General features: G+C 41.1%; 1 protein-coding gene across 1 annotated transcript; it reads left to right on the forward strand.

Annotated features, from left to right (window-relative positions):
* Positions 15,253-16,990, forward strand: LOC109826689 (UDP-glycosyltransferase 73C6-like). The gene is made up of 2 exons (XM_020393711.1): positions 15,253-15,391; positions 15,447-16,990. The coding sequence occupies exons 1-2, from the start codon at positions 15,296-15,298 to the stop codon at positions 16,821-16,823; spliced, it is 1,473 nt and encodes a 490-aa protein (XP_020249300.1). The 5' UTR covers positions 15,253-15,295; the 3' UTR covers positions 16,824-16,990.

Consider the following 22,793-nt stretch of genomic DNA (forward strand, 5'->3'; position numbering starts at 1 on the left):
CTCATTCTGAGGTCAGATGAGAACGTTACAACCAAAATACCATAGGTGGTTTTCCTAGTCAGACTAGGTTTCTTGATTCGCGTAAAACGGGTTTGTTTCGGGTTTACCTCTAAAAATACCTGTGTTTTTTTTATGAAAATTCCTTTGTTTTATCATATCTCTGAAACCTAGTAGCCACCCTCTCCTCTCAAAATACCCTAGATCTTTTTCTTATGAATTTTGAGAGCTTACTGAAGCAAAATACCGACACGAGGGCTAGATTATCGACATGTGGCAAGGGAGAACTAGTTTTTTGCACTTGTGAATTGCTTGTTGTTTGTTTTAGAGGCTTGCACATGAGCTTAAGGCAAGGTCATTTGCATCTATACCTTACCTGTAGTTTAAAATATGTGTTTATGAAGTAATATGGTTATTTTGATGCTTAGATCTAATAACATGATAAAAAGTAGATTTTTGATATAAAATCTTAACCCGATGTTATATCTACATTTTTTTCTTGCTATTTATAATAAAAACATGATCATGATCATTAGGGTTGTTTAAAATTTTGTTTTTAACTTGTTAATCATTTTCTAATCATATTTAAACCCTAATTTGATGTTTAATTATGATTACATGTTGATTAGATATGCTTAAAACCTAGGTTTGTGAAGCATAATAAATATGAGTGAATTTAAATCAAATTATATATGATCTATGAGTTTTTACAAGCAAGCATATGTTAAACATGTTAAAAAATCATGTTCTAATCGAGAAATTTTGTTACTTAGGTTGTTAAACCCTAATTAGATTAACCCAAGAGTTTGAATCATATTCAATATAATTTTTGTAAGTAATTATCAAAGCTTAAGTAATGTTATATGTTTTGGATAAGAAAGTTTTGTTTTTGAACAAGTTATGATATTGTAAATCGACAAAACCTGAAAACTTGAGAAAGCTAATTTTTTCTCTGGACGGTCGACCGGCGCCCTAAGGGTGATCAACCAACAAATCTCTGTTTGTGCACGTTCCTGGTCAAGTTGACCGGCGCCTTTGGGGTGGTCGATCAGTCTGCCTCTTTTGAGTTTCCTGAGTGTTGTTTGCTTGCATTTCGGATGCAATCACAGGGTGTGAGTCGCATGATGATACACGTATAGCCTTGAGTACACACATATAGTGTCATAGCACACATATGAGTATTCTGAAGGGATTATGACAAGTGTTGTCCGACTAGCTTGAAATAAAAAGATATACATGCTTTCTAATGTACTGCTTGTTGATTATTTTACACATGAGGTAGTTGTGAACACGAGTTGCAGATCCGTACGTCGAGATATACGTGCGCGGGTGTTGAATACACGTTTTGTTTGAGTCGTATCCCATGTTTAGAGTTGATAGTGTTGGTATAACACATGATAATACATAATTCATTAGTTGTGGATGCTCGATGATGGATGTTTTCCCGCAATAAGACAGCGGCTGTACCACACCAGGAGTATTGGGTGTTTTCCCACAATGAGACCACAGTTGTACCAATACTCGAAGATGATCAGGGTTTTCCAAATTAGGCTGATATGCCTACGCTCCACTGTACGATCATCTGAATGCATCATCCGGAATATGGAGATATACATATTGTCGCAGAACGATTGAGTAAGGATGTTATTTCCACACGATAGTGTGCTGTACCTTACAAGAGTATCGTTATTTCATGTAGAGATATATATATATATACATACACAGATGTAGTTTTGCTTCCATGTTAGATTACCCGAGAGTAGGGTACAATTTAGATACTTTTGGCATACATGGCATGATCCATGGAGATGTTTATTTTGGATTATATTTTTTTTATGACTGCGCCACTACCCGAGGGTAGTCCGAGATTGTAACATTTGCTCATCATGTTTGAGGTTTGGAGTGGTAGTCTACTTTCATGTATTGCTTCTCTTTTACTTCTTTGTTGGGATCAATGATTAGAGATTCACAACTTGAGACATATGGTATATATGTGAGGTTTCCTTATTTGGATTATTTCGCTCGACGTACCAGTCTCGTGTTGTGGGTTTCTAATTATTGGTTTCTTTAGATTGTTTGTCTTTAGTTTGGTGTTAATATTTAGGCATATACAACTTGAGACATATGTTATATACATGAGAGTTTTCTTGTTTTGATTATTTTACTCGACATGCTACGTCTTATTTGTAGGTGTCTAAATATTAATTCTTTTAGATACGGAGAAAAAAAATTTAGGTAGACTATGCTTAATAGGTAGAGCCTCCATTTTATCTAGCAGCCCTTCCCCTGGGGGCGGATGAAGGTGATCTTGCTATTGTGTTCTGATGCTCTTGTTGTTATTTTTTTGTTTAAATTGTCTCTTTCAGGAAGCTCAGAGTTTCGGAGAGTCGCAGGATGACAGAGTTCCAGCATAGTCGTCGTCGCACAATCTTAGTAGTTGAAGCTCTACCGTATAGTTACGTTCCTTATTCAGACTTTAGAGTTGTATTCATTTTATAAAGGTAGAGTGCCTTAGTATGAGATTTAGTTGATTTATGTTGAGATATTTTATTATTTCAGATATCAGATGTACTTCAGTTGAGACATGATTCTTTTATTTATGAGATCTCTCCTATATCATGTCTATTATTTTTACTTCCACATTTTGCCTATTTTGTACCTTTACTCCTTATTGATTCTACTAGAAGATATTACTATGATTGGTGAAACGTGTTAATGCACTGTGTGGTTGTATGGCAGGTTTGACAATTCGGATTTCACCTTAGACTACAGCCTTGTGTGAACCCTGGGGCATCACATTAATATCGTGACTTCTGTTGGGATCATAATGGTCAATAAAGCCCTTATGGCTACTCATGGCTTTAGCTTTGTAAATTCTTGAGGTACTATCGTCGAGAATTGGATTGGATTGTTTATCAAGTTAAGGTAAGTGGTGAACTTGTACATTATTCATTGTGTATTTTTTATATATAAAATTATATTGACTATATTTAAGTTTGTTCTGATGGATTATACCCTTTTGTATGGTTGCTCGCATATTAATTATTGATTGGATTAATGCACATGCTTATTTAGTATAAGCCTATGCTTATTTTCATTGTCACTTGTTATGTCTTTTCATGTAGTAATAGGTTAAGATGCATATGTGGTTGATTGATTTTAATATTAGTTGGCATTTGGCATTTTTGTATAATTTATTTAGTTTTACAGACTTTGTTTAATTTTCTTAAAGCATATGCATCTCTGGTCAATATACCGGTATATGTCGGATATGAGCAAGCTATTAAAACAAGGCTCAATGTGTCTCTATGAGGATTTATTTTAACGTTAAGAGCCTAAATTTGGGTCTCACCGTCCCATAACCACATGCTTAATAATTGTGGGGTTTACCGAGTCAACCGAGTATAAAGTGTTGATCGCATTAAGACGTGGCCTGCTTATTTCCATTTTATTATTTTTAAGTTTTCTTAAATTTTTGCATCAAGTACTATAGTTCATTGATGATTCTCTATTATTCTTATATTTTACTTATCATTTGTAGAAATATTTAAATTTTTGCAAAACCAGTGTTCAATCTACGAATTTATCCACTTATTGAGTTATGAACTCATTGTGTTGTTTGCATTCTTTTCAGAGACTCGGGATTAGGTGGAAATAATGATTTTACAAATTCTTAGAATTGAGTAAGGAATAAAATTCGAGATTGTTATTGTCTTCTGGGTGAAGGTTAAATAAAGTCTTTGATGTTTAGTTGATAAATTGAGGGTTTTGTAATAACGAGATTCTTCCCTTTAGGTCGAGTTTTATTTCAAGTTGATGAATATTTGCTTATATCAAGTTAATTGAATTAATATTTACTTTTAGGATTATAGAGAATATTTATTGTTAATTTTTAGTTCAATGAAGAGATTATTTTGATGGTCTTTTAATGAATGTATATTTTGGAGGACTTTTCATTGTAGGCATATAAAATTGCTTATAGGTCCCTTAGCTCAGCTCGGCACAAACCGACAAACCAACGAGGCGACGAGATTGACTAATCGCACGCAAGCAACGGAATACGTCCATTCGCGTGCGGGATCAAGCCAAGTGTTCGAAGAGTCAACGAGTCATCCAACCAAGAGCATACTCGGACGAACCACGATCGAATCAAGATCGGTTTCGGACTCGAACTCAGAAGTGGATTTACTGCCAAATCAGGAATCCGACTTACTGCCAAATCAGGAATCAAATCAGAGTCTGGATCAACCGAATCACGGACAGAACCCAAAGGTGGAAAACAGCAGAAAACCAAACACACGGAGGGGCTCGGAAACCAAGTCACCGAGGCGGCTCACCGAGCCACCAAGGTGGCTCGGTGGCCGAGCCACCAAGTGGTGGCTCGGCCGAGCCACCTAGGTGGCTCGGTGGCCGAGCCACCTTGGGGTGGCTCGGCCACCTCCCGAGCCACCAATTGGGGCTCGGAGACCGAGCCACCTCTAGGTGGCTCCGGCCACCTCGCAGCCCACCAATTGTGTGGCCTCCGGAGGAGAGCCGAGCCACCCTGAGGTGGCTCGGTGGCCGAGCCACCTTGGGGTGGCTTGGCCAAGAGCCGAGCCACCTCAAGGTGGCTCGGCACAGTGCCGGCCACCTCGAGGTGGCCGACAGTGGCCGACGGTGGCCGACGTTTCTCTTTTTGCGGGCACTGTCCTGAGAGCCTATAAATAGGCCACCCCCTTGTCATTTGAGAAGGTTGGAAATTTTGGAGAGAGGCGAAGCCCTGCTGGATTGGAGACTCGGAACTTAAAAAAGATTGAAACTTTGGGACTTCGGGGACTCACTCCTTCAGATCTGGTGCTCGGCGATCATCAACGTCAAATAAGGCAGGTGTTCGAGAGGATCGGATCTCAGATCTACGTTGCTACACTCCGGATCTAAGCTTGGTCTTAGATCCCGAGACTTGGACGATTGTTTCCTTGGTGAAACAATCCTCCCCGGCTATTATTTCCTTGGTGAAATAATACCCGTTGTACTGCGTAGATCCGACCGGATCTAGATCGCGCGGTGGTCCACGGCAAACAACCCCGGCGCAGGCAAAGAACCCACAAAGCGAGCGACCGCAAAACAGGAGCTCGCGATTCGTTCGACACAAAAGGAGAAAAGTTGTAATCTTTGTTTATTTTTATTTGATTTTCGTTGTAACCGGATCTTATAAAAAGACCGGATCTTTTGTAACTCAAAAAGTTGTAACTCAAGATGACAATGGAATCAATAACAAAGAAAGACACGAATTTTCCAGCGAACAATCTGGTGACCACAGTGGGAGCCACCGATCTCGCTGCCGAGATCGGAGCGTCGCAGCCGCGGATCTTGATCCCAGTCGTGGAGGAGGTCGAATACGAGTTCGATCAGACCAAGTTCGAGGAATACCTTTCATCCTCGTCTAGATCAACCTCCCCCCGCAAGTCCAAGAAGTCCAAGTTCTCTTCCAACAGAAAGGTGCGTTGGTACGAAGAAGTTGAAGCTACCAACGACGACCTCATCTCGATTGACGCCAAAGTTGCGTCAGATGAGGCTCCACCAATCTCCAACCAGATCAAGCTGGTTCCAACCAATTCCTCCGTCACCAAAGGAGCGGTGACTCTCTCAAAGAGAGCCCGCCAAAGGCAACGCCAACGCTTGGCCAAACAATTCGCCAAAGCGATGGAGTCCACCGACGGAGTCCGCTACAACGCGGGTCTGAAGAACAAGAGAGGCAAACAGCCTCAACAACAGATGAACGGCGCCTCTTCCAAGCCGCCAACAATGGAATGGGTCCGTGTCAAACGGAATCGTTCGACGCTGGAAGAACGCATCCGCAAACGCCGCGCACTATCAGCGCAGGCACGAGCTCAAGCCGAAGAAGCCCGTAGAAAGTTGCAGAAAGAAGTGGCCAAGAAGCCGCCACCAACTCGCAAAGTTTGGAGGCCAAAGTCTGAAGCGGCAATTCAGGCTAAGGAGCAACCTTTGCAGCCTCCAACCAAAATTCAACCTCCGGCGAACCCAGCTAAGTCGCCGAGAATTCCCATAGCTACTCCGGGAGATCATGCAGAATCCTCCCGAAGAAGAAAGCCAGTCTTGGAGCGCCTCGGTCCAATTCCCGATGAGCGAAGCAAAGCTCCGATCCAAGAACGTTTGGGCCCACTAAGAAAACCCCGAACGAATCAACACGCTGGGGGTCACCGCCACCTCCAACATGACAAGGAGCTCAAGGCAACTGCGCGCGCTAATTTGCGCATTGAGGTCCAAGAGCCCGCTGAGAATTCACGCCCAAAAAGGCATGTCTCAAGGCGCGTGACTCTTGAAAGTCCAAGGAAGGCAATTCGCCCTCAGATGGAAACATTATCATCTGATAGTGATAATGTTATACCTGAGAAGTCGTGCCCACACACGATAGGTTACTCCGACTGTCAAAATGACGAGTTGTACTATCGTGCTGGGGGTACGAACAGAACCAGAAAGAGGAGTCCCCGAGAACAGGAAACTCAGTGCCCTTGTTCAAAGCTCATTCGGGCGGTACTGTCTCAATGCAACTGCATCAAGGTAATCCCCGAGAGAATTTCAATGTTCGAAAGACTCGGCACCGAAACACCAAAACCAAGGTGTAGGCGTTTCCGGCAAAGAAGAACGGTGGTTAAAGACGGAGAATTTCCGAGGGTCACCGCCAACATGACCAGCAAAGAGACATCGACACAGATTGATCTCAAATCGTTTCTGGAAGCGTCCCGGCGTGTAACCCGTCTGCAGTCCGGAGCCATCGCACGAGGAACTTATGGTAGGGTTCGGACAAGATTGCCTTCGGAAGATGAAGAATCGGATTCCTGCTCTGCTGTCGCATCGGACAATACAGTGTCCAGCGAAGGACAACCCCGCGAGTCATTTATGATAAGCGCGGAAGAAATGGCCAAGATGCTTGAAGACGCTTTGGCTAAGCAGAAAGAAAGCTTCAAGTTTGAGATGCAGATGGCCATGCAGACTATGAGAGAGATGCATGAGCAACAAATCCAGGCGTTCAGGAACCAACAAGGTGAACCAAGTCACCGTAATCAGGTTGTTCAGGAAGAGGAGCACACGGATAGGGATGGAGCTCACAATGCCAATAACCCTCCTGTCAATGCAGGGGGTGGTAACGAGGATGCCAACGAGGATACAAGTGAAGACTTGAAGATCAAAGATCTCGAGAGCAAAATCAACACATTGATCTCCGCTCAAGAGACGAAGAAAACAGGCATTCCTTGTCCATACCCAAGAGAGTGGGAATCGATCCCCTATCCGGCGAAGTTCAGTTTAATCAACTTCACGCCGTTCGATGGGAAGGGTTCCCCCACTCAGCATTTGATTTATTTCAAATCGCACATGGGTATTATTTCCGGCAATGAGCCTCTGATGGTGCGGTCATTCGTTGGCACTCTTCGCGGAGCCGCCTTCGATTGGTACCGCCGCCTCAAGCCAGGAAGCGTAAGCAGCTGGGACGATATGGAGACCATGTTCCTCGCCAACTTCTTCGACGACGACACCGAGATATCTATCGGATCATTGCTCGATGAGAAGCAGAAGGACGGGGAGTTAGTCGACACCTTCGTCAAAAGGTTCCGGAACAAGGCGATGAATTGCCGGGACCCGATCACAGAGGAATTCATCCTCCAAACTTGCCACAACAACCTTGCGTTGGACGTGTTGGAAGCAATGGGAACAGCACCGTCTGACACTTGGAAGGATCTGAAGGTGCGCGGTGAACAAGCCGAACGTTTCCTCCGAAGGAAGAAGGCCGAGAGGAACCAACCGACGGTTAATCCGCTGGACTCAAATTTCGCCTCTCGTGGTAAGGGCAAAACACCTGCAGCTACTGGTGGTGCTAATCAAGCGTCACAACAGCAATCCCGAAGGCAGCAAAAGACTTCGGGTCCGAGACTCCAAAGAGAGTATTCCTTCAAGGACGAAGACGTTCCAGCCATCTTCGAATCCCTCCTTGAAGGTAACAAGATCAAGCTACCACCTATCACAAATCAGGAGGAAGCTGACAACACTACGGACCCAAAGTACTGTGCATACCACAGGAGGGTCGTTCATCCCACCAAGGATTGCTTTGCTCTCAAGAATAGCATTCAGACCTTGGTTGAAGCCGGCGTCATAACGCTAAGGTAAGCCAAATAAGAACGGCAAAACTCCAAAGAGTATACGAGTATAAACTGTTTCTCAATCCTCCGACCGGTATAAGAGGTTAAACTACTCCCTGATACTCCAATAGGTATATGAGTCTAAACTGTTTCCCCACTTTTGACGGGAAGTTCCTGGAGAATATTAAGCTAATATTCTTAAGGATAACCCGGTTAGTTAACTGATAATAATGTCCGAACCAGTTCCGCAGAGGAAACTGGGGGTGGACGATTTATGTAACGGGAAGTTCCCAAAACCACAGCAATGTAATGAATAAGAACTCCCATTCTCACCATGTCTATGCACTCAACACTCTCTCTGTTAGAGTCTGGACGTAAAGTACCCACTTGGTCAAACCTTCTTACAGTTAGGACCACAGTCAAAATCCCCTCTCGATTCCCCCAATGAACGAGAGGTCCACAAATTGAGCGATCAAACCTTCCTACAGTTAGGATTGTCTCAAAACACCCACTTGGTCAAACCTTCTTACAGTTAGGACCACAGTCAAAATCCCCTCTCGATTCCCCCAATGAACGAGAGGTCCACAAATTGAGCGATCAAACCTTCCTACAGTTAGGATTGTCTCAAAACACCCACTTGGTCAAACCTTCTTACAGTTAGGACCACAGTCAAAATCCCCTCTCGATTCCCCCAATGAACGAGAGGTCCACAAATTGAGCGATCAAACCTTCCTACAGTTAGGATTGTCTCAAAACACCCACTTGGTCAAACCTTCTTACAGTTAGGACCACAGTCAAAATCCCCTCTCGATTCCCCCAATGAACGAGAGGTCCACAAATTGAGCGATCAAACCTTCCTACAGTTAGGATTGTCTCAAAACACCCACTTGGTCAAACCTTCTTACAGTTAGGACCACAGTCAAAATCCCCTCTCGATTCCCCCAATGAACGAGAGGTCCACAAATTGAGCGATCAAACCTTCCTACAGTTAGGATTGTCTCAAAACACCCACTTGGTCAAACCTTCTTACAGTTAGGACCACAGTCAAAATCCCCTCTCGATTCCCCCAATGAACGAGAGGTCCACAAATTGAGCGATCAAACCTTCCTACAGTTAGGATTGTCTCAAAACACCCACTTGGTCAAACCTTCTTACAGTTAGGACCACAGTCAAAATCCCCTCTCGATTCCCCCAATGAACGAGAGGTCCACAAATTGAGCGATCAAACCTTCCTACAGTTAGGATTGTCTCAAAACACCCACTTGGTCAAACCTTCTTACAGTTAGGACCACAGTCAAAATCCCCTCTCGATTCCCCCAATGAACGAGAGGTCCACAAATTGAGCGATCAAACCTTCCTACAGTTAGGATTGTCTCAAAACACCCACTTGGTCAAACCTTCTTACAGTTAGGACCACAGTCAAAATCCCCTCTCGATTCCCCCAATGAACGAGAGGTCCACAAATTGAGCGATCAAACCTTCCTACAGTTAGGATTGTCTCAAAACACCCACTTGGTCAAACCTTCTTACAGTTAGGACCACAGTCAAAATCCCCTCTCGATTCCCCCAATGAACGAGAGGTCCACAAATTGAGCGATCAAACCTTCCTACAGTTAGGATTGTCTCAAAACACCCACTTGGTCAAACCTTCTTACAGTTAGGACCACAGTCAAAATCCCCTCTCGATTCCCCCAATGAACGAGAGGTCCACAAATTGAGCGATCAAACCTTCCTACAGTTAGGATTGTCTCAAAACACCCACTTGGTCAAACCTTCTTACAGTTAGGACCACAGTCAAAATCCCCTCTCGATTCCCCCAATGAACGAGAGGTCCACAAATTGAGCGATCAAACCTTCCTACAGTTAGGATTGTCTCAAAACACCCACTTGGTCAAACCTTCTTACAGTTAGGACCACAGTCAAAATCCCCTCTCGATTCCCCCAATGAACGAGAGGTCCACAAATTGAGCGATCAAACCTTCCTACAGTTAGGATTGTCTCAAAACACCCACTTGGTCAAACCTTCTTACAGTTAGGACCACAGTCAAAATCCCCTCTCGATTCCCCCAATGAACGAGAGGTCCACAAATTGAGCGATCAAACCTTCCTACAGTTAGGATTGTCTCAAAACACCCACTTGGTCAAACCTTCTTACAGTTAGGACCACAGTCAAAATCCCCTCTCGATTCCCCCAATGAACGAGAGGTCCACAAATTGAGCGATCAAACCTTCCTACAGTTAGGATTGTCTCAAAACACCCACTTGGTCAAACCTTCTTACAGTTAGGACCACAGTCAAAATCCCCTCTCGATTCCCCCAATGAACGAGAGGTCCACAAATTGAGCGATCAAACCTTCCTACAGTTAGGATTGTCTCAAAACACCCACTTGGTCAAACCTTCTTACAGTTAGGACCACAGTCAAAATCCCCTCTCGATTCCCCCAATGAACGAGAGGTCCACAAATTGAGCGATCAAACCTTCCTACAGTTAGGATTGTCTCAAAACACCCACTTGGTCAAACCTTCTTACAGTTAGGACCACAGTCAAAATCCCCTCTCGATTCCCCCAATGAACGAGAGGTCCACAAATTGAGCGATCAAACCTTCCTACAGTTAGGATTGTCTCAAAACACCCACTTGGTCAAACCTTCTTACAGTTAGGACCACAGTCAAAATCCCCTCTCGATTCCCCCAATGAACGAGAGGTCCACAAATTGAGCGATCAAACCTTCCTACAGTTAGGATTGTCTCAAAACACCCACTTGGTCAAACCTTCTTACAGTTAGGACCACAGTCAAAATCCCCTCTCGATTCCCCCAATGAACGAGAGGTCCACAAATTGAGCGATCAAACCTTCCTACAGTTAGGATTGTCTCAAAACACCCACTTGGTCAAACCTTCTTACAGTTAGGACCACAGTCAAAATCCCCTCTCGATTCCCCCAATGAACGAGAGGTCCACAAATTGAGCGATCAAACCTTCCTACAGTTAGGATTGTCTCAAAACACCCACTTGGTCAAACCTTCTTGCCAAGGCCGAGCCACCCCTTGGGGTGGCCGAGCCACCTCAGGGTGGCTCGGCATGAGCCGAGCCACCTTGAGGTGGCCGGCCACCTTGAGCTGGCCACACGTGCACACGGGCACGGGCACAGTAACGAGAGCCTATAAATAGGCCAATGGGTTCTTCATTTCAAAAGGTTGGAAATTTTGGAGAGAGGCGAAGCCCTGCTGGATTGGAGACTCGGAACTTAAAAAAGATTGAAACTTTGGGACTTCGGGGACTCACTCCTTCAGATCTGGTGCTCGGCGATCATCAACGTCAAATAAGGCAGGTGTTCGAGAGGATCAGATCTCAGATCTACGCAGGCATACTCCGGATCTAAGCTTGGTCTTAGATCCCGAGACTTGGACGATTGTTTCCTTGGTGAAACAATCCTCCCCGGCTATTATTTCCTTGGTGAAATAATACCCGTCGTACTGCGTAGATCCGACCGGATCTAGATCTCGCGGTGGTCCACGGCAAACAACCCCGGCGCAGGCAAAGAACCCACCAAGCGAGCGACCGCAAAACAGGAGCTCGCGATTCGTTCGACACAAAAGGAGAAAAGTTGTAATCTTTGTTTATTTTTATTTGATTTTCGTTGTAACCGGATCTTATAAAAAGACCGGATCTTTTGTAACTCAAAAAGTTGTAACTCAAGATGACAATGGAATCAATAGCAAAGAAAGACACGAATTTTCCAGCGAACATTCATAGGTTTAGTCTGGCTCCAATATTCGTTTTAGGTTCGGAAATTAGGGTCATGACACACAACCCCACCCCCCTTCCCCAAACATACACCAAAAAATGGAAAAAAAATTACATGGTCGTTGGATGTGATTATTTAACCTGACACAAATTGCTCGCATAACAACATTGAACCTTGGTTGTTCTGATACCATTTTAAATGACCTTGCACTTACACAAAAACTCTATATTTGTGGAAAAAGTTGTAATTTTATACTCTAACAGTTCATAAGTGAATTTACGAGAAATTTTATCGTTCCTTAATTCCACCCCTTTTTAGCCAAAAAACCCAGGTTTCAAGATATATAGAGGGCATTTGGGAGTGCATTATTTTTTTGAAGCTTATAAGCTAAATTGACTTTTGGTGGATTTGACCTTTATAATAAAATCTAATACTATTATAAAAGTGGATTGGTATGTTAAAACATTTTCTCCCAAAGTACCCTCCAAAATACATGCATACATGAATAACACATACATACATCCTCCAAAACACATGCATACATACATAATAAAACACATATATACACGAATATACATGCATACTTAAATAAGAACAATTATTATTTTTTATAGTTATAATATTAATAATTTTCTTAATTAAATTCCTTTATGGTCTGCTTCTCATGCATTTAGGAATTAAAAACACCTTCTCTCTCTTGAAATTATACTAGAATGAATTAGTATAAAATATGCAATTCACCCTTCTCTTTTTTACCCATGGAGTCAAAATAACCATTTTCTAGCTATACTCTTTTCCGTTGAGATTTTTGAGCTCCTCCTCATTTCTCCACTCACAGCCAATTTGGTAGTTTTCCATTTCTCTAAAATCAATTTATGGAAAAATATAATTTTATGATATAAATTAATTATTGATATTTTTAATGGTTTGGTTGAATTTTATTTCTAGCCAGAAGCATAGACAACATGTGGTTGTGCTAGCTGAGGATGCTTCCAAGCATAAATACGAATATGAAAGAAAAGTTGACATGATGCTCTTTTTTGCACGACAATATGACCTACAACAACTAGACTTGGTTTTATAAATACTAATCTTAGTTTGTCTTATTCATGTTTTCATGCCTTTTTCTATTTTGTTTTTTATTTGTTTGATCTTGATAAGTGTTATAACCATCTCTCAAAAAAATGTAAAAATAAAATTTTTACGTCTTGGATTTGTCTATACTTGCCTTGATATTCACCAAGTATTAACCATTATGCCTCAAAAAGAATGTATATTGTCAATTATTATATATAAGAAGGAGCGTTACATGATTATCTTTGGCATCATTAATTTTCTAAAAAAATAGTAATATTTCTTGCTTTGCCAAGATGAATTCTTCATGGACCTGTGTATTGGTCATAATAAAGATTTTTTTTTATCATGAGAGAGGATGATGAGCCTATAAGACAAACAACCATGATTTAGAATAAAGTTGGACATACAATAATGGAATGTTATTGTGAAGGAATTAGCAATTAATGTATTTGTTTCAAAATTTTAGTTCAAAAGCAGAATATTTCATCCTGCTGGTTGAGAACTTGCATATGCAGATATCTTGCTAATTATTTGGAAGAGAGTTCCGGTTTGAGTATTTATAATGAATAACTTCTAAAAAATAGTTTATTTTTATTCTTGATCTTCTACATATGTTAAAATATTAAGCGTAATTTTTTGAAGAATATAAATTATCTTTTACTTTGACGACATATCTTCTACACATGCATATTGGTCTTAGCAAAGATCTTTTATTATGAGGGAGGATGATGAGCCTATGAGATAGGAGCCAAGGTTTAGAATAAAGTTGGACATACAATAATGGAAGATTATTGTGAAGGAACTAGCAACTAATATATCTATGTCAAAAAAATTTACTTTGAGAACAAAATATTTCATCAAGATGGTTGAGAACTTGCATAGGCAGATATCTTGCGAATTATTTGGAAGAGAGTTCTCATTTTCAACATTTGTAATAAATCAATGTCCAAAAGAGAGTTCATTTCATTCTTGTTCTTCTACACAAGTCTAAATATTAAGGAATATTTTTTGAAAGAATATAAATTATCTTTTACTTTTACCATATATATTCACAAAACTCTATCTTGGTAATTTTGAACAAAGTTTGTAAAATCGAATTGATATTTTTTGGCCATATAAAGATAAAATTTTATTATGAAAATAAAAAAGAAAAAAATAAATATGTCTACGTGCAACGAACGTGCATTGTACTAGTTTCATAAAAATCGCTTGAATAGAATCGTCATTTACTTAGTGAAACATAACTTATTTAGGTGAGCATATAAGCTAAATTTTTGAAAGCCGGGGAAATCTAACTTTTTAAAATTGGGCTTAAAAGCTAGCTTATTTAGGATGTTACTAAAAACATAGATATAAAACGGCTAGCTAATAAGTTGCTTTGACAAAAAAAAGGCTCCCCAAAATACTCCCATAGCCATTAGATCTCCTCACCATTAATGCTCTAGAAGGACTTCGAGAGGTGTAGTATTGTCGCAACCAGGATAGAACCTACAAGGAAAGACACAAACTAGGAAAGCACAAAAGAGCAGCATTAATTCAAGTCCAAGTTGGACCGGAATTGCTTGCATAATGGCATGCATACATTACCATTTCCTCGTTTCAATGATCAACATCTGCATGATGCTGCACATAGGTATCCTTAGTGGCCACGTAACTTGGAACCGTTCATGGTATCCTCTATGTTTGAACTCAGAGTCAAAGTTGCCCCTAACGTGTACTTTGACATTTCTAAGAAGCTTTTAACCTAACATTTTAGCCCATTAAGCCCTCGTAGTCATAGTTTTGAGTCTATTATGTCCCCATGATGCTTTTCCACCCTAAACATAGCCAAAAATATTATTCTGTTGATGATAAAGTGGGAATATTCTTGGTGGAAAACCACCATGGGAACTCAATAGATTACAAGTAATAACTATTAAAAGCTTAACAAGTTAAAATATTTAGTTAAAGCTTCTTAGAAATGTGTGGTAAACTTTGGGGGCTGATCAGTTTTCGAGCTCCTCTAAGTTTCTATCCTTTCCACGGTGAGTAATGATCTTAGATCCTAGACCCATAAGACATAGGTCCTTGCGAGAAATAAACTGGCAACAAATAATCTAGGAGTAGTAATTCTATTATTTCTTACTCCACTATTGCTACGGCACGTGACATTGAGAGTCATGATGATATTACTAAGGAACCGTCTTTAGAAGCAGCATTAATTCAAGTCCAAGTTGGACCGGAATTGCTTGCGTAATGGTATACATCACCATTTCCTCATTTCCTACCCATCCTCCTCCATCTACATATAACGAAAGAGATTACTCTATACACACTATCCAAGCATTTTATCCTCAAAATGTCCATCCAAATACCATCTAATGTTTCTAATACAAAGCCTCACTTTGTACTGGTTCCTTTCATGGTACAAGGTCGCATGATCCCCATGGTCGACATGGCTCGACTTCTCGCTAGCCATGGCGCCATCGTCACCCTCATCACCACCCGACATGGCTCGACTTCTCGCTAGCCATGGCGCCATCGTCACCCTCATCACCACCCCTGCCAATGCAGCCCGCATAGGCCTCACCATCGACAAGGTCAAGCAATCCGGCTTACCTGTCAATTTTGTGTGCCTCAGGTTTCCAAGCATGGAAGTTGGATTGCCTGATGGTTCAGAAAACATCGATATGCTTTCCTCTCTCGACCAAGTGAAGAACTTCATCGATGCAGTCTGTATGCTTCGTGATCCTCTCATTCTCCACCTTCGAGCTCATAAGCCTCCTCCTACCTGCATCATCTCTGACAGCAATCACTACTGGACTCGAGATGTGGCTGAAGAGTTTAAGATACCAAGACTCTTGTTCAACGGGTTTGGATGTTTCTCTCTCCTTTGTATTCATAAGGTGCGAGAGCACAAGATTGAGGAGAAGATAGTCGATGAGAATGAACCTTTTGTTGTGCCAGGCTTGCAGACTATGGTAGAAATAACAAAGGCTCAAATGCCAGGCAACTTCTCGATGCCAGGCATGGATAAGCATCGTGAAGAAATTATAGCGAACGAGATGGCTTCCAGTTCTGATGGTGTTGTGGTCAACAGTTTTGATGATTTGGAGACAATATATTGTGAGAAGTACCAAAATGCTATAGGGAAGAAAGTTTGGACTATTGGACCGTTATCGCTGTCCAATGGAGATTTTGGCGATATAGCTGCTAGAGGGAACAAAGCCTCAATAGATGCAGACCGTTGCTTGAGTTGGCTTGACTCCATGAAACCAAGCTCTGTAGTTTATGTGAACTTTGGGAGTCTCGCTCATACCATTCCTTTGCAACTTATTGAGATAGGATTAGGCTTGGAGGCTTCGTATTGTCCATTCATCTGGGTGATCAAAGATGGAGAAAGGACTTCGGAGGTGGAGGAATGGCTCTCTGAATTTGAAAAAAGGACGAGGGATCGAGGACTTATTATCAGAGGATGGGCCCCACAAGTACTGATTCTATCACATCCAGCTGTTGGAGGATTCATGACGCATTGTGGATGGAATTCGACGTTAGAGTCTGTATCCGCTGGTGTGCCTATGATAACATGGCCTCACTTTGCTGAACAATTTCTTAACGAGAAATTGATTGTGGAAGTACTAAGAATTGGTGTACCTGTGGGGGTAAAATCTCCGACTGTATTGGGCGTGACTCCTAGTGATGTCTCAGTGAAGAAGAAGTGTGTAGAGAAAGCAGTACGAAGTTTGCTCGAAGGTGAAGAAGCTAAAGACAGGAGAAAGAGGGCTAAGGAGATAGCGGAAAAAGCTCGAAAGACTGTGAAGGAAGGAGGGTCTTCTTATGAGAACTTAACACAGTTGGTTCAGGTTATGAATGCAAGAACTGCATAGAGCAGAAGAATATTTAGTAGAGATAATGTCTTTTTGAATGGTTTGCATTCATACGTTTTGCGATTCTGTATCTTTGAATTTAAGAGGTGATTTACTAATATGATCCGTTCTTATTGAATTTGGCGTAAATGTGCTACATAATTCATAAGATTTTAGATTTCTATGTATCATTTGTGTCAATTTACATGCTCTACTTAGCAATAATGTTATGCGTTATCATTAATTTCAGTTCTTTTTACTATGAGCAGATTAATTTTAGAACCTTTAATTTGTATTATATCCCGTCTGCTCTTTCTAACTAAAATTTGCATTATGCATATTACGTCTTCACGTTAGAAAGGTAACCTTCCTCAGTCTAGACTGTGCATCATATCGGAACTGACCTCATGTGAGCGGTCGGTTTGAGCCACAAACAGGGGGGAGGGGCAAAAATACCAATATTGAGCCCCTGCATCATAGGGCTCAGGACGACCGCTCGCATGCGGTCGGTTCTAATACGGCGCGTACTCCTCAGCCTCTAGTTAGTTTTTTTTCTCTCACAACATCAATTAAATCTTTTTCTCATGCGGTCGGTTCTAATACGGCGCGTACTCCATTGTTTTTGGTATTCAAGTTTGCATGCACTTTTATGAACTTGATGTTCTGTCCAACTCAATACATGAATGGAATAATGTATTTTGCATGTCATATGTTATGTTTAATTAGAATCTGACAGTAGCACGCCTTCATTCGTTCATCATCACAATCATACCATTAAAATGTTGACTCTTAAGTTTACGAACTTAGAACTCTCTCAAATGAAGACAAATAACTCACTTATATTTCTTCAAATTTCTTTCTTCATATCAAACAATGATTACAATAGCCATTTATATAGGCTTCAAAACAAAAACGTCTAGGCATACCAATAGTCACAAATTAAACTCCTATTTTAATGCCATAAAGATAAATATCATCAATGATTAAGTTACACTTATTTTTCCATAACCTATGTCTCTTCCCCGTCTAAACTTATGACCCTTGCACTTCTAAAACTCATGCTATTAACCTTATTTATTCTAACATTTTAATTTGATATTCCAACACGCCCCTTCAAATCAAAATGTCTTTATGCCAAGCATGTCTCTTAGCCTCATGAGAGTTTCACCTGATAATGGCTTGGTGAATATGTCTACTACTTGTTCAGTGGTGTGACAATGCTTCAGTTCAATGGTTTTCTGCTTTACATGGTCTCTACGAAAATAAAACCGTGTATCTATGTATTTTCTCCTCCCATGATGTACTGGGTTCTTTGCGAGCTGGATGGCTGATTTGTTATCCACAAAAATTACGGTCGAGTCTTCTTGTGGATGATCCAACTCCTTTAATATGTTTCGCAACCAAATTGCTTCACATACTGTAGATGCAGCCGCCACATACTCTGTTTCACATGAAGATAAAGCTACAACTCCTTGCTTCTTTGAGGTCCATGAAAATGCAGTTGACTCAAGATAGAAGACATAACCTGTGGTGCTTTTCCTCTCATCTTGATCACCTCCCCAGTCACTATCTGAGTATCCTCTTCGCAGCTAGCCAATGAGACTCATTCGGTGTCTCCGTATAATGACTCACAAGTCCGAGTCCATAAGTAATATCGGGCATTGTGATCGTCAAGTATCTCAGGCTGCCAACTAGACTTTTGAAAAGAGTTGAATCCATGAAACGTCCGTCTCCTTCTCTTGAAAGCTTCATTTTGATGGCTACTGGGGTGTTCACAGGGTTGCATTCATTCATCTTGAACTTCTCTAAGATCTCCTTCATGTACTTCTTCTGGGATATAAAAATTCCCTCTTGTTGCTGCTTCACTTCAATGCCAAGAAAATAGGATATCAATCCATTGTCCGTCATCTCAAATTCATTGAACATTGCCGCCTTGAATTCAGCAAGCATCTCGGTACTGCTTCCTGTGTACAATAAATCATCAACATAAAGACAAATCATTAGAAATTCGGCTTTATGGTTCCTCTTCATGTAGATGGCATGTTCATAGGGACATTTAATGAAGCCGTTTTGATGAAGATAGCCATCAATTCGGGCGTTCCACGCCCGTGGTGCCTGCTTTAAGCCATACAAGGCTTTCTTCAAATGGTACACTTTGTCTTCTTGCCTTTTCACAAGAAAGCTTTCTGGTTGTTGCACGTACACCTCTTCCTCAAGAACGCCATTGAGGAATGCTGACTTGACATCCAAATGATATATATTCCACCTGTGATGAGCTGCAAGTGAAACTAATAGTCTCACCGTATCCAGTCGAGCAACCGGAGCAAAAACTTCTTCATAATCGATGTCGTACTTTTGTTTATAACCTTTCGCTACAAGCCTCGTCTTGTACCGATAAACTTCACCATTTGCTGTGCGCTTGATCTTGTACACCCACTTGACCCCTATTACCTTGTGATTTTGTAGAAGAGTTGTCAACTCCCAAGTGTCATTCTTTTGGATGGCATGGATCTCCTCCTCCATTGCTGTTCGCCAACAATCTTCTTTTACGGCTTCTTGAAAGGTGAGAGGTTCATGATCAGCATATAAGCAGAAGAGATTTGACTCTTCGTCTTCTTCTATCTACTCATAGATCTCCCTGAGGCTTCTCATTTTGATGGGACCTCGTTGCACGGTAGATCTGCTGCTACTACCTTCCCCTGAAGATGGAGAACCTCTTGCAGGAGAGGGTGTAGAGTGTGAAGGAGATGGTGGTGTAGCTAGTGATGGTTCCTCATGTAGAGACTCATCAGGTTCATTCACCACAGGTTGATCTTCATTGCTCCAGTTCTATGCTTCTTCTTCATTAAAGACAACGTCTCTACTAACAACTAGTTTCTTGATTAGTGGATTGTAGAGCTTGTATGCCTTCGACCCCTCACTATATCCGATGAAATATATTTTTCACCACGATTGTCAAGCTTCTTCCTTTTGACTTCGGGTACTTGAGCATATGCAACACAACCAAAAATTCATAGGTGTGCCACACTAGGCGTGTAACCGCTTCATGCCTCTTGAGGTGTCTTATTCTTCACTATCTTTGTAGGGCATCGGTTGAGCAAATAAGCTGAGCACGCCACGGCTTCTGCCCAGAACTGCTTTGGCAATCCCTTTTCGTTGAGCATGGTTCTTGTCATGTCGAGGATGGTCCGGTTTTTTTTTCTGTAATGCCATTTTGTTGTAGTGTGTAGGCAGTAGTAAACTATCTCTTTATACCTTGCTCCCTGCAATATTCTTGAAACAGATTTGAGGTGTACTCACCACCTCGGTCAGATCGAAGAATTTTTAGCTTGTGTCCGCTCTCTGCTTCAACTAAAACTTTAAAATGCTTGAATGTAGTAAAGGCAGCAGATTTTTCTTTAAGAATGTACACCCATAACTTTCTACTGAAGTCATCAATGAAGGTTATAAAATATTTATTACCTCCCAAAGAGACGGGATCGATCAGTCCGCAGATGTCGGTGTGAACAAGTTGCAATGGTGCTATTGCTCTCCATGATTTTCCACTGGGAAAAGGAAGTTGTGGTTGCTTGCCAATTACACAACCTTCACAAATATGATTCGGTGGATCAATTGTTGGTAGACCTTGTACCATGCCAGCTGTAGACAGTAACTTCAAACCGCTAAAGTTTAGATGACCAAAGCGAAGATGCCACCTCCATGACTCATTCTCCATGAGTCCTTGAAAACACTTGTCGACTTTCGTGTTTAGATGCAAGGGAAACATGCGGTTCCTTGTCATCATAACACAAGCTATGAGGCCTCCATTTGTATTTTTCAACCAAAGATGGTTGTTCTTGTAGGCGTCTAAAATTGCCTATGAGAGCCCGCACGTCAGCTCACGCGCGTCGGTCAACACGCGCGCGTTAATCAGTTCATGCGCGTCGGTCAACACGCGCACATCAATCAGTTCGTGCACGTCGGTCAATGCACTCGCGTCAACCAGCTCGCGCATGTCAGTCAACACGCGCGCGTCAATCAGCTCGTACGCGATGGTCAACATGTGCGCGTCAATCAGTTCGTGCGTGTCAGTCAACACGCGCACGTCAATCAGCTCACGCGCATCGGTTAACACGCGCGCGTCAACCTGTTACACCCTAGAGGGGGATGATTAGGGTCTTATGCTAATCTAATCCGATTTTATGCTAATTAAAACTAATAACAAGTTATCCTAGCAAGTGTGAAATACAACAAGATACATAAGCTAGGATAGGCAATATGAACTAATGAATATATCCTAGCAATGAGATATTACAAATATATGAGCAAGGATATATAAACAACACAAGGGTAAATAATGTAAACAAAGAAATGGACAAACTAGCTAATGAGACAATGGCGATATGAGCAATGAGCACAAATATAAATGAACGCCAAAGCACACACAAACACAATCAAATGATCACGGAGTTCGGACCTTCCATCCTACGTCTTCTCTCCCCACTCCCGGGGAGAAATTCACTATCATAACCGGGTTTTCTACGCTTACCCGAACAACGTCTACACATCACACTATGGTTTTCTAGTTTATCGAAAACTCTACAATCAACACTCTTGCAATCCCACTCTACACCCTCTCAAGTGTTGGAACTAGACGTGTCTCCCTCAAGTGCTCGGATATAACCTCTCCCTAGGTTCGTCAACTGACGCCACTCCTCTTGGGACGATCCCCGACTCTCGCCACACACTTCTCTCGGTGTACAAGTGTATTACAAAGTGAATCTCACAATATACATAATTATAATAAATGATTGTTCTCTAATATGGATGAGAACACAATGAAAGCTCACACTCAATTGTTATAACTCTCATCAACCCAAATATACAATGTATGCAAATACAATAAGATCAAGTGGGTGTGTGTAAACAATGAGTAAAATCAAATCAACTAAACTCAATTGAAAATACTAGCTTAATGAAAATGATAAACAACAAAGAATTAATACAAAGCTAGTATTGAGTTTAGAAATTCTTCTCTGAAAAACAAGATGGAGAGATGGATTAAAATGAAACCCAATGAATGTAGATGATCTCCTCCATTTTTGTAAAATTTCTTCACAAACAAAACTCTTTTAAACAAACACTAAACAAACTTAAACCCTTGTTAAACTCTTGTTTAAAAACTTCTTGGATGATTTTGGTAGTTGTGATCTGAGGGGTTTATATAGGAAGAGAAACCAACAGCAAAACCCCCAACCAAATCGCCCAAAAACCCAGAAAAAAGATTTTTCAGATTCTGTACAAAAGGAGCCGTTGGGCATACGACGGTCGACCGCGAGCCATGTTAGAGACTGAGAAAATTTTCAGAAACATCTGCGGTCGACCGTGACGGTCGACCGTGGGAATTTTCAGCTTAACGGTCGACCATCATGGTCGACCGTGAAAGTCTCTGCTGGCTCCATAGTGTAAATCAAAGGCGCGGTCGACCGTGGCGGTCGACCACAAACAGATATATGAAAATGACAGTTTTGTAAGTAGTTTTTCTGATTTAAAATCCTGTTTAAAAATATCAAATAAATTCCAAAAAATTTAAAACTTTGGAAAATGATTGTAGACATGATAATACACATGCTACAAAAACTGGTTTTTAGAAAGGACCTCCTAAATGAAAAATATCATTATTTTGCAAAATAGTCCAAAACATGAAAATGTAAACATATGAGTTTTGACATTTTAGCTTAACCATGTTTTCAAAAATTACAAAATGATTTTGTAGACTTAAAGAGAGATATAAACTATTGTTATGAAGTCTATAAACAATGAATACACAATTTTCACAAATACAATAGAATATGAAACATATGAGTATGTATATGAATATATTTTTGTTTCATATCTATGAAATTAAACCAAACCAACTTATCCACATAAAAACAAACATGTATGAATATAAATATTTATTTATATGCTTGTAAAAACTTTGTTTGTGGATAAACCAAAATTCAAAATGTG

This window comes from Asparagus officinalis, chromosome 1, assembly GCF_001876935.1.
Source record: "Asparagus officinalis chromosome 1, Aspof.V1, whole genome shotgun sequence".
NCBI classification, from domain to species: domain Eukaryota; kingdom Viridiplantae; phylum Streptophyta; class Magnoliopsida; order Asparagales; family Asparagaceae; genus Asparagus; species Asparagus officinalis.